At 32.2% G+C, this 12360-nt stretch overlaps 1 protein-coding gene across 1 annotated transcript; it reads right to left on the reverse strand.

The window, feature by feature from the left end:
• Positions 1 to 885: 885 nt before the first annotated feature.
• Positions 886 to 11814, reverse strand: LOC110885012 (wall-associated receptor kinase 2). The gene is made up of 3 exons (XM_022132705.2): positions 10850 to 11814; positions 7639 to 7806; positions 886 to 2260 (listed from the first exon to the last, which is right to left on the reverse strand). The coding sequence occupies exons 1-3, from the start codon at positions 11766 to 11768 to the stop codon at positions 1041 to 1043; spliced, it is 2307 nt and encodes a 768-aa protein (XP_021988397.1). The 5' UTR covers positions 11769 to 11814; the 3' UTR covers positions 886 to 1040.
• Positions 11815 to 12360: the final 546 nt, after the last annotated feature.

A 12360-nucleotide genomic window follows, 5' to 3' on the forward strand; every position in this document is an offset into this window, starting at 1 on the left:
AAGGAATTCATTTCCAATTCCAATTCCTTTGTGAAGCGAACACCATCAAGAATTCATTCTTTTGTTAAAACGAACAACATAAGGAATGAAATATAAATTCGAATTCCATTACAGTCTGTAAAACGAACACCATCTGTATATTTGGTTCCCAAAATTCTGTAAAATTGAATCTGAATTCAGTTTCTTGATATGTTTGATTCACATAAGTTATTGGAATTGAATTTGTAATTTCATTCTAAAATATGTGTTTAGCTAGGAATTATAGGAATTGGAAATCGAATTCGTATTGGTATTAGATTTAATTCAATCCAATACCTTAAGGTAAATGAATTCAACATTTCCTTTAAAATGCAAACGGATTCAGTACAAGTAAATGGAATCTCAAACCACATACCTTCGCTATTTTCGTCGCCACACCCACCACCGTGGGCCACCCTACCACCTCCACCATTGTCGTCACCACCACCACCACTACCACCACATGTTGTCATCTTCGCCATCTATACAACTATCAATGGTGGTGGTGTAGTTGGTTGTAGTGGCAAATGGTGGGCAGTGTCAGCGGTTGCACCCGTTAGGTTGGGGCAGGGTTGTCCAAGTTGCTCGACACTCAATCAGAAATGCTTGGAAATACGCTCATTCGATTCAGCTATGTTGAAAACGAACAGATTGGCTCAATTCGAAATGTTTACAATGAAACTTAGCATTAGCAAAGATATTATTTATCTTGTGCACAAATACCGACGTAAAATGCTAGATCGTTACTCGCTTTTTAGCTCAGATTATTTGTTAATATGTTGTTGGACGCATTTGCTAATACATTTTCAAATGAAAAATTTGGAAATCCTTTATCATAAAAGGCAATATTTTTACAATATTTGTCCACAAGAAAAAGTAAACGATATAACTTATATTTATAAAATCATAGTCTTATACACGGGGCGTATAAATTATACATGCATGACATAAATATGACTGTTAATTAAAAAAACATGAAATAGGGATGCAAAGGTCCAACCATTCCTATAAGGCTACAACTACTAACGTGGACTTTGTACATGGAGCATTATTTCTTTCATTCCCATAGTGCTTGAACTATATTCTCCAAATGTGTCGCTATTAGAAACTAGAGGAACAGTATAAAGCTCTTGCTCTTCACTTTCAATCGTTAAGCTATGTGTGATAGTGTAGTTTTCTTCACTAATCCAAGGATGTTGTTTGCTAAACTTCCTCAATGTTTCAAGCTCCATGGTCACATCTTTCATGCTAGGTCTGTTCCCACCTACTTGGTTGAGGCATCTACAAACCAAGTCACATGCTACTTTTAGTTGCTCATCAGTTGCTTCCTTTACCACTTGATGGTCAAGAATCTCAAGCAATCGATTTTGCTTCTTTGCCTTCACAAAATATGTTGCAATATTTGTATCCTCCAAACCTCTTTGTGCATCAATAGGTTTTTTTCCTGTTAAGAGTTCTGCAAGAACCACTCCAAAGCTATAAACATCACTCTTGTCTGTTAGATGACCTGTATGGAAATATTCAGGATCCAAGTATCCTATGGTCCCTTGAACTAGAGTAGTGACTTGATCATGACCCAGTGGGACTAGCCTTGAAGCACCAAAATCTGCAATTTTTGCGACGTAATTGTCATCCAACAATATGTTAGTAGATTTCACATCTCTATGTATGATGGACATTCTAGCATCTGTGTGAAGATAAGCAAGTGCACCAGCCGATTCATGTGCTATCCTTAAACGGCTATCCCATGACAATCTCATTTTCCCACTTGCTCTATAATTATGAATGTGTCGATGAAGAGTATCATTAGAAATAAATTCATAAGCTAGCAATGGGACATCTGTTTCCAGACAACATCCCAAAAGTTGCACCACGTTTGGGTGATTAATTTGTGCAAGGATTACCATTTCATTTATAAATTGATCCCTTTGTTCTTGGTCCAATCTTTGGGACTTTTTGATTGCTACTATACGTGTATCTGGTAGGGTTCCCTTGTACACAATGCCATTACCTCCTCTTCCAATAATATTATCTTCCGCATAATTGTTGGTCGCCTTTTCTAGCTCTTCAACTTGAAAGATTTTCATAACACTACGACCTGCTGTCCTAAGTTTATCTTCCAATAGTACACCCCCATTTTGCTCAAATAGTTGTTCTCTTAGCTTAATTAGCTTTCTTTGCTTAAACAATAAGTACAACACTGATAATCCAATCAGTAATGTGAGGAACCCAAGCCCTAAACCTGTATGTGATTAGAATATAAATACCAAATCCAGAGAACTCGACCAACAGATTATGCTTGAATTTTTCATCAGGGCTATACATTATTTTAAAAAATAAATTAAGTTACTATTGTAATTTAACAATCATGGTAATTGGTGATTAACAAGTTTCAAACAACAAAATTATATATGTAGTCGGTTACGTGTGCATATATGTTAGCTTAGATATTTCTTGGTATATTTTTATAAATTTATTGGGTTTTTTACATGGTGTAAACGCATAACACAGTGAGCAGCAATCAGCCTTTGTGTCTCAGACTTCAGTTGCAAGTTGCTTCTGATAATCGTTCCTCTCGCTCCAACTACAATGGAGCTCACAGATATTTTTTGGTATATCTTTATAAATTTATTTGTTTTTTTTTTTCTTACATGGTGTAAACAAAAAATGAAGACATACATATTAAGTACACAAGTAAAGAATTCATATTGCAGGAAACAAAAACATCATTAAGAAATAATTGGCGGAAGATATGCAATGTATATTATACGTAGGGGATGGCAATCAGATATGTATTAGTAATCTCACTTCATACTTGTTTGTTTTCTTATGTCTCATTGGTTTAATACATGTTGGGTATCTATTGGGTAATTATCCATCTAGTATCAGATATAGATGTTTGCTTGTTAAAAAGATATACATGTTTGCTAGGTGAAACTTAATGTTGGGATTTTCAAATATATTCCTTACCATTTCAATGATTATATAATTATCACCCAAGAAAATCATAGTTGTAAAAACTAAAAGTTAGTTAGCTAGTAGAATATTCTATTACCCAAGGACAATAGAAAATACAAATGAAAAAATGTTTACCAGTATGGTGTGTGTAAACGAGTATGTATGTTGTGGGTAATTGGATCGGGCATTACCTAACTTCATACTCGTTCCAAAGCATCACATATGTATGTAGGGCATTTCAACAAATAACTTGTATTATTATCTTATTTATTTTCTTTCAGTTTTTTAGTCTCACAATTTCACTTTATATATAACAAGCATTGTAGCTCGTACTTTGTGGCGAGTTTGTAAAAAGGTGCTGATGAGTATGTATTTGTTGCATAATATATTGATAGGTTCTTTTATCATATATGCTTTAATCTAGATGGCGAATAAGTAATCAACATGATTAATTAAAGATATTTAGAGTTAAAAGTCGGTATAACTATAATATTGTAAATGAAAAAGTAATTAAATTTGTTACATGGTATATTAAAGGGTTAATATAGACAATGTAGACTTTAATCTAAACGATAATAAAAAGAAACAAACAACATGATTAAATAAACATGTCTAGAGTAAAAAAGTTAGCTTTAATTATAAGAAATTAAATAAATAATAAGCAAAAAAAAAAAGAATTAAACTTATAAAAAACAAATAATTAAAAAATAACTTTATTAAACTTCAAGGGTCGTCTAATAACTTTATTAAAATTTAGTGTTAAATATATAAATTAATTAAAGAAAAAAAACAATAATATTTTAGCTTTATAAATTAAAGTTACATGAACCACTAAAAAGTGACAACTGTTCACATTAAGAATTGTTATTGTATAGAACTAGTAAATTGCTCTGCGTTGCAGTAGTGTTCTGAAAAAAAAAATACATTAAAACGTAGAACAACAAAAAACGTATATAATAATAAGCATAAGAGCATATTATAGTTGACCCGACTGTTTACGTCGAAACGTAAATCAACTTAAATTTATACTCACATGAATATAAAAATAAACGTAAAACTCAATTACAAAGCTTTTAGAAAGTCAAGGGGTTGTAAATGTCAATATTGAAAGTTGAGTGATAAAAGTATAAAAAATAAAAAGACAAGGAAAAAAAGAAAAAAAAACTCTCAATTCACTGTTCACCCAGTTAATAATAATAAAATTATACTTATAATATAATATAATATAATATAATATAATATAATATAATATAATAATCATAATCAGTTTTGTTTGTATTAGTTTATTTAAAAGAAAAGAATAAGGTTTTTTATTAATTGTATTGTTATTTGTAGTTTTTATGATTTAAGACTATTATTTTGTAAGTATGTGTTTCTCTCTTAACTTCTAATTTGTAGTTTTTATGATTTAAGACTATTATTTTGTAAGTATGTGTTTCTCTTAACTTCTAAAACTTAATTGATTATCATGCAGGGATACTTCTTCGAAAATATACTTTCGTATACACATGCAGGGATACTTCTTCGAAAATATACTTTGCCACTTTGTATACAACTTAACTAAATATCAATGTGTAAAATAATAAAAAGATCGGCAAAAGGTTAGATTTAAAAAGGTTGGATTTATTAAAGGATGTAATTGTTGGTGATCCGATATTGCCTATACTAATTAATAATTATTGATCGACAAAAAATTATTGATGTAACAGTAAAGAATGTAATATATTTCTATTATGATCAATTTTTAAATCCGGTTTATATACCGTACCGGATGTGGCTCAGAAACAGTTTAACCTGATGTATCAAACGGTTCAACAGGATGTACCGGTCGGTTTAACCGGTTCAACCGGCACAACCGGCCGGTTTGAACCGATTTTTAAAACATTGATTATGATCCTCCAACTGAAAATTATAAGTTCTGCCAATAAGTTACTGATTTGATGTTTAGTTTTATTTATTTGATTAGGGACTAACAGATTGAAATTACAAGTTACGAAGTTTAGATTGAATATTTGAGCTTGTTTCAGAAAATAAAACCTCTAGAGTACAATATTAGACACTTTAGATTTTTATTATGCATCTTTAATGACGTTTGATATATTTTTATTGATTATATGAAATTTCGTTTAATTATTATATTTATATGACACGATCCGATCCGATCTGACCTAACCCAAACTAGATCAAAAAAATTATTATATAGCGATATACAAACGACCACTAAAAATTTCCGCTCCCCATTAAAAAATGTTTTGGGTCCACCAATCCCCATAAGCCCTTGCACTCAAACACTTGTTCCATTACCCATCTATGTTTTGAGTTTATATGTGGGCTTGCATATTCATTTGTGACCTAATATAATACTTTGCTTACATATTGTATGAAATAAGTTTTAGTAACGGATTTAGAAGAAAACTCAGGGTATCCTTAAAAAAAGTTTTTTATATTCACAATTAGTTTTATTGCCCGCGCTTTGCAGCGAAAAAATACATATAATAACTATTTTAGGAAAAAAAATGTAATCTTCTAAAGCCAATATTTAGTTAAATAACAAAAAACAATATAAAAAAATATTTAATCACTTTACTCAAAGATATTTAGTTGTTGGAAAATCAAATTAATCGAAAAACAATTAATTGTCCAAGTATTAAAGGCAAAATATAAAATTAAGGAAAGGCATGTTTAAAAAAAATAAAAGGCCTAAAACTAAAAGGGAAAATTCCAAAGGCCAATACTAACTATTTAGGTTATCCACTTCCAAACTCATTATTTAGGTTATCTTCTTCATCGATGAGAATTTCACTTTTTTCTTCATCTCAGATACTTTTAGGGTATGCTAATATTTTTTAGAGGTATCCTATATATAAATCGATAAAAAAATAAACAAATTTGCACTTGGGAGACAAAGTTGAGGGGTAGCACGGGCAGCCCCTCAACTAGCGCTAATCCGCCCCTGATAAGGTTGATGCAACTGATTTTTCTAAAACATGATACACTTGTGTATAATAAGGTTGATGCAACTGATTTTTCTAATACATAATACATTTATGTATTTCACTATCACTAAGATTTTAATAATATTACTATTAAGTAAGTCATGACTATCTTAAAGATATACTTGAATTGATATTTGCATATATGTGTACATTAATAATTTATAGACGTATAGACAGATATGTGTATGTTACTAAAAACTTGTTACGAATAAAAGATTTAAAAAGGATATGATAAAAGACTAGAGATGATAGAAGAGACGAGAAGAGAGAACAAATTGAAGAGATAAGAAGAGAAAGAACTAATATAGGTAGTTATGGAGGAATTAATGTGTAACAAAGGTGTTATTTCAAAGTGGTTGAGGGGTTTATGAAACATGTTACAAAAGGGTTGTAGTTTAGTAATATAAAAGTGTGGAGTAAAGATGTTTTTCTTTAAGTGGTAGAGGCTTTTTGACCGATGGTTTACATCGGTGTAGATTTAAGAGTAGCTTTAGATACATGATTGTACCGATACCGAATCGTACTGTATATTTTTAATACATATACCGATTTTTGATGATTTTCAATACCGGTATCGGTTTTGGTACCGATTGGTACCCAGTTCATCCCCATGTGAGTTAGTTGTATTATAAAGGTAAATTAAATATTTTTTAATTATTTAGTTTTTTAAACAAAAAAGAAAAATAGTTATTTAAATTGGATGTTGCACTTCTAGTTATTGGCTGCGAAGAGTTAACTTGAGAACTCTAAATACTTAAGAACGGTGAGAACTTACGAAAACCAAAAATATATTATATCATCATCACTATTTTTAAAATACAACACATATAAAAAATATTACTCACTTCTTTGCTCTTTAAATTACTCTTAGCATTTGTTTACATATGTGTAAATGGTAAGAATCTACACATATGTAAATGATAAAATTAGACATGTGTAATTTTTATTTTTCTATTTTTATAAACACAAGTAAATTCAAACTCGTAAATTTCTATTATTTTTTTATGTTGAATTTTAGTAATAAAGTTTTTTTTGTAAAAATTCTTTTTGATTTTGATTGGTTTTTGACTGTAGGTTTAGGTTCTTGTAAAAATGACATTTTTCGTGAGAAGTGTAATAATATATAGGAATTGACATGTACACATAATGTTTTGGACTTATTCATGAAGTTTTGGGTTGTTTTGGCAAGAAAAACAACAAAAATAACAATTTAAGACACAATGCAATGAATTATAGGCTTAAAACTTAAAACACCATGCCAAGAACGTTAAATAGTGTGTTTTGGGTGTGTTTTAATTTCATGTCTATAATACAATGCATTGTATTTTAAATTGTTATTTTTGGTGTTTTTCTTGCCAAAACAACCCAAAACATCATGACTAAGTCCAAAACATGATACATACATATCAATTCTTATAACTTCTCACTCTTCTTACGGAAAAGATCTTTTTTTATACGAACCTCACCAACTGATTAATTTCTCCTAGTTATCACAAAACGTATGAGTTCTCATTTTAAGTCAACCTTGTATTCATGTCAATTAGAAAAGTTAATAATAGTTTGCCTTAATTGAAAATTCAAGCATACTATTTTACCCATTTTTTTGTTTTTTTTTTTTTTTTTTTTTTTGTTTTTTGCAATTTTATTGAAAATAAAAATAGAATACCTAAAGATAAGTGAAGAGGGTTGAATGAATTTCGTCTCCGCTGACAATTATCTTTAATGGTGGCATCACCGAAGTAGCCTTTTTTACATGTACATGTGTAGTTCCCCTCAGTATTCGTACAATCTCCATAACATGGAAACTGTTTCACATCACCACACTCGTTGATATCTATGAACAAAAGAATATCATGTTTATTGCAACGTCATAATTAATATACAATCATATCAAGGAAATTATTTAATTTCAACGGTTATATACATACAATGGCTCTACTCACATCAATTTATTAGCCCACACAAGTGTCTTTAATCTAAAGTCTAATTTATTTTTATGTTATCCTCATTGTGTATATTAAACTACTTTGTATTAGCATTTGATATAAATAACGTTTTAAGTAACATTTGATGCAACTATCCAAATATTATAAAAATAAAACGTTATCACGTCCCATCATCAACAAGTCAAAACTTGATGCCTAGTCTTTTTTTTTTTTTTTTTAATTTGTTATATAAACTTCACAATCGCCACTAGGGTCACAAGTTCATTTGATTCTTTCAAAGTCAATGGTGCATGTAAGTGAATGCATTTATTTATGACAACTGACTATTGAATCAAGAGACAAATGTGTATTATGTAAGTTTTCACATTATAGTTTCTTTAATTTTATTTGTCAATTTAGGGTAAATATTATAGCGCTTGTGAATTATATATAATTCGCCCATAAGTACAAATAGTGACTTTTAATGTCGTCTTTTTTATTTTCTTCAAAACCAATATACAAAGAAATAATGCAAAAAAAAATGTAGCTAGCGACATGGACATCAGTGAAAATTAAAGTTTATTAATTGAAGTTTGTATTACCATTTGATATAAATTATTTTTATTTTATCAAAAAATAATGCAATTAACCTATTATAATAATAATAAAAATGTTATCATGTCACATCAGCAACAAGTCAAAGTTTGAGACCAGGTCACCTTTTGTGTCTTTTTTTATTTTGTTACATCCATGTAGAATTTAAGCTAATTATTAGACTATTGTTAGGGTTTGAAGATGTTAGGGTTTGAAGATGTGCGTTAAGCGTCTTGTAACAATCATGTAAGCAAGAGGGTGTAGTAAAAAAAAGGCACAGGGTGGTGTTAGGTCATAGAAAAGGCCCTACCTACTCTTTAAAAAACTAACTCAATTACAAACCTTCTACCATAAATCACCAATCAACTCACGCCACATCATCAATCAAATTGTCTCCCACACCGGTGAAGAATCCCCCGCCTCACACACAACATCGTGGAAAACGCCAAGCACGAGGTGGTTTGGTGGGCGTGGACTCGCCTCCATGCCATATTCCTACGCCCATACTGTGTGATCTTAGGCTACTCGGTGTGGAGGATGGTAGTTCTCAAAGGATGCTCCGCCACGTAGGATGGGTGTGAAAATGGGCCTAAAGAGGATGGACCTAGGGAAATGAAGGATTGACCTCTATATATATATATATATATATATATATATATATATATATATATATATATATACATATATATGATTCGGTTCAAATGAAAACTACTACGAGTTGTGAGAACCGCGAGAACTTTTTCATCCCGCACGAGTTGGGCCAAAATTTTTTTGCACAAACATAGACAAAACATTATAAAAACATCTGTAAAAAAAGTAAAAAAAAAATTGTCGAGGCGTTAGTTTTGACTAATGCAAGTTTTTTTTACGCGCTGGTGTAAAATTTTAAAGTTGATAACTATGTTTTTTATCAGGACGCAAAAAAAAAAAAAAAAAAAAAAAAAAAAAAAAAAAAAAAAACTTTGAATCGGTCAAAACTAATGACTCGACATTTTTTTTTCTTTTTTTTTCACATGTGTGTTTATAATGTTTGCATCTACGTTTGTGCAAAAAAAAATTGGCCCAACTCGTACGGGATCAAAAAGTTCTCACGGTTTTCACAACTCGTAGTGGTTCTCATTTTAACTCATCCCTGTATGTGTGTGTGTGTGTTTTGTATGTATATGTGTGTGAGTAGGGGAGGCCCGGCTTGAACGTCCGCAGGAGGACGATCTCGAAGGGGACGGTCCTACGGAAACGGTGTTTCGGGGCGGTTCCAGGGCTCGATGGGGCTAGGACGCCCCCATACCGTATAGCCCAAGGCTCGACGGGGTTAGAACGCCCCCATACCGTATAGCCTTAGAGGTCATTTGCCTATTCTTCTACCTTCTTTAGGAGGAAAATGAACTTAGATTTTTTTTAACAGCAAATTTCTTTGTAAATGTTTGTTTAAAAAATTGACTTTGTAAACTTTAATTATATTTTTGATTCATAGGTTTATTTATTTTCTTGCGACACAAATTTAATTTGTATTTTTAATTTATAAATATACAATTAAACATGTACATTTATTTAGTAGTGATTAAAAGCTCAATTTAATAAGTTGGCACACTGGTAAAATTATATTTCTAAAGATTGTGATACTTTAAGATTTGATTTGTAATTCTAAATGTTATTCATGTCAATTATTAATTTACAATTCTTAAATACTATTCACATCAATTATTATTGAACTTTCTTTGTAAAATACTTTAAAAAAACATTTATCTAACTTGTGTGTAATACACGAGTTTCTAAGGTTAATAATATATAGTTAAACTTCCGCCAGTTTGTATTTCGTAACTTTCTTCAAAACTTCATTTGACACTCACTATAAAATGACAGCCAACGTACAATTATTTCCTTTTACTATTTTTCACAAAACAAACACATCATGGTTAGGCAGTGGGGGTGGGAAGCTTTTTTAGCGTGATGGACCAATGTTCAACGCGTGGAGAATGTAGATGACCACCGCCACCCAATTGATAATGCGTGATGTTCTTTAACCCGTGATAAAATTCACGCGTTATGGGGTATTGAGTGATAAATGGATGTGAGGGGGTGTGAGGGTTTATTGTTGGGTGTTGTGAGTGATGACCATTGCCACTAAAAAATGTTGTGAGTGATGGAATAATGGTTGATGACATGGTGGAACTTGATTGGATGTTGTGAGTGATGGAAGTTTTGCAAGTGATGACCACCCCCTCCCCCTTTAGAATATCAATTATTTCCTTTAAGATATGAATTTAGACAGCAAACTAATGGCTAAGATGATTGTGTGTGGCAATTTCCTAATAATATATTATATACATATGTTGTAATGTTCTTTATCGTACGTACCTTGGCAGCCTGGAGACAGATATGGATTTCCTTGATAGCCTTGTTTACATACACAACGGTACCCACCGGCTTCCCTTGTGGAGCTAACACACTCGCTATTTGAATATCTGCAGGCAAAATCATTGGTTGCTTCTGCTTCAGCACAACTCATATTACCGATAGCCCAGTCAAGCACTATCGGCACAGTATCTTCAATCCTATCTTTGAAGGAATTGTCGAATCTATCAGTTGCTCTTAAGTCACTGATACCCTTAAACTTGAATACATTCTCCTCACCAACAAAGGCATATGTACAAGGAGCAAACGACACGTTGCCTGAATTCGTCAAGCTATCGACCTGAGTTTTATAGTAGTTTATGTTTTGGGGTATGGATGATTCACAACAACCATTTCCTGAGCACTCATCACCTGCTGCTGCAACCTCATCCGGTTTTGAGCAAAACACCATACACCCTGTAGACACAGTCCTATTCTTTGCTGCTGAGGTCAGCCACGCATAACTACCACAGCCGATGACTGTGAACTTATTTACTTCTGAGATGGTGTATGGAAAATTACGGCTATAGTCCGAGGTAATATTGGTTGTACTCCAAGAGCCATCTGGAAAAGAGCATCTCTTTGCGACTAAATTGGAAGTCCGGAGGGTGGAGTCAGATATCAGTTTGATCCAGCTGTGATCATGTTTTGTGATAGAGCCCTTTGGAGGGTTTACGGATTTGTTGCAGTAGATATTGAACCGCTCGCCTATAGAACAATTTGTACCAATTCCAAATGGATAGGGAACAATCAAGTCCCCACATCGGCTTTCGCAGCCTGGCTTTGCTAAGTTTGTTGAGTTGGTGAGGTTGTAGGTTTCATTATTTGATGTTGTAAAGGCCAACCTTAGAAATACTGCCCACATTAGAACAAGGAATTTCATGGCTGCCTTTAGTTTGTGTTTTCCTAGTACGGTGTAGTATTGGAGGGGTGCTAGCACCAACTTTATTTATACATCCACTTCCAATATCTGTTTTGACTTGGTAAAAAAACGAATATAGCAGGTAGATGAAGATGAATATGCATCTTTATTATTTAAAATCAATTATTATCCTTAATATATTTAGTAAACAGTCTTCTCCAACCTCTTCTCATATGAGAATAATATTTAGATTATGCATGGTGGGTTAACTAAAAAGTGCAAAAGCAATTGTCATGTAGGCAACAAGGCTTTAACAAAACCACCGTATCCCTTTCAAAAAAAAAAAACCACTGTTCACAAGGTAAGGTTATGGTGATTTAACTAAAAAGTTGAATAAAAGAAAAAAATTAATGTGTGTGCATGTGATTGGTGGAAGGTGATAGATCCCTTTCAAATTTATCTTCATGTTCGTTGCCCGTGGGCCATGGCGAGTAGCCCTTGGCGCCAGCCTTTTGCTTTGCTCTTGTTGGTGTATGGCGCTGTGAATTGTGATGGGGTGAGGTGGCAACTGGCAAGGGCATCACGCCCACTACACTTAGCCTTATTGTTCTCT

The sequence above is a fragment of the Helianthus annuus genome, chromosome 10 (genome assembly GCF_002127325.2).
Source record: "Helianthus annuus cultivar XRQ/B chromosome 10, HanXRQr2.0-SUNRISE, whole genome shotgun sequence".
Lineage (NCBI taxonomy): Eukaryota > Viridiplantae > Streptophyta > Magnoliopsida > Asterales > Asteraceae > Helianthus > Helianthus annuus.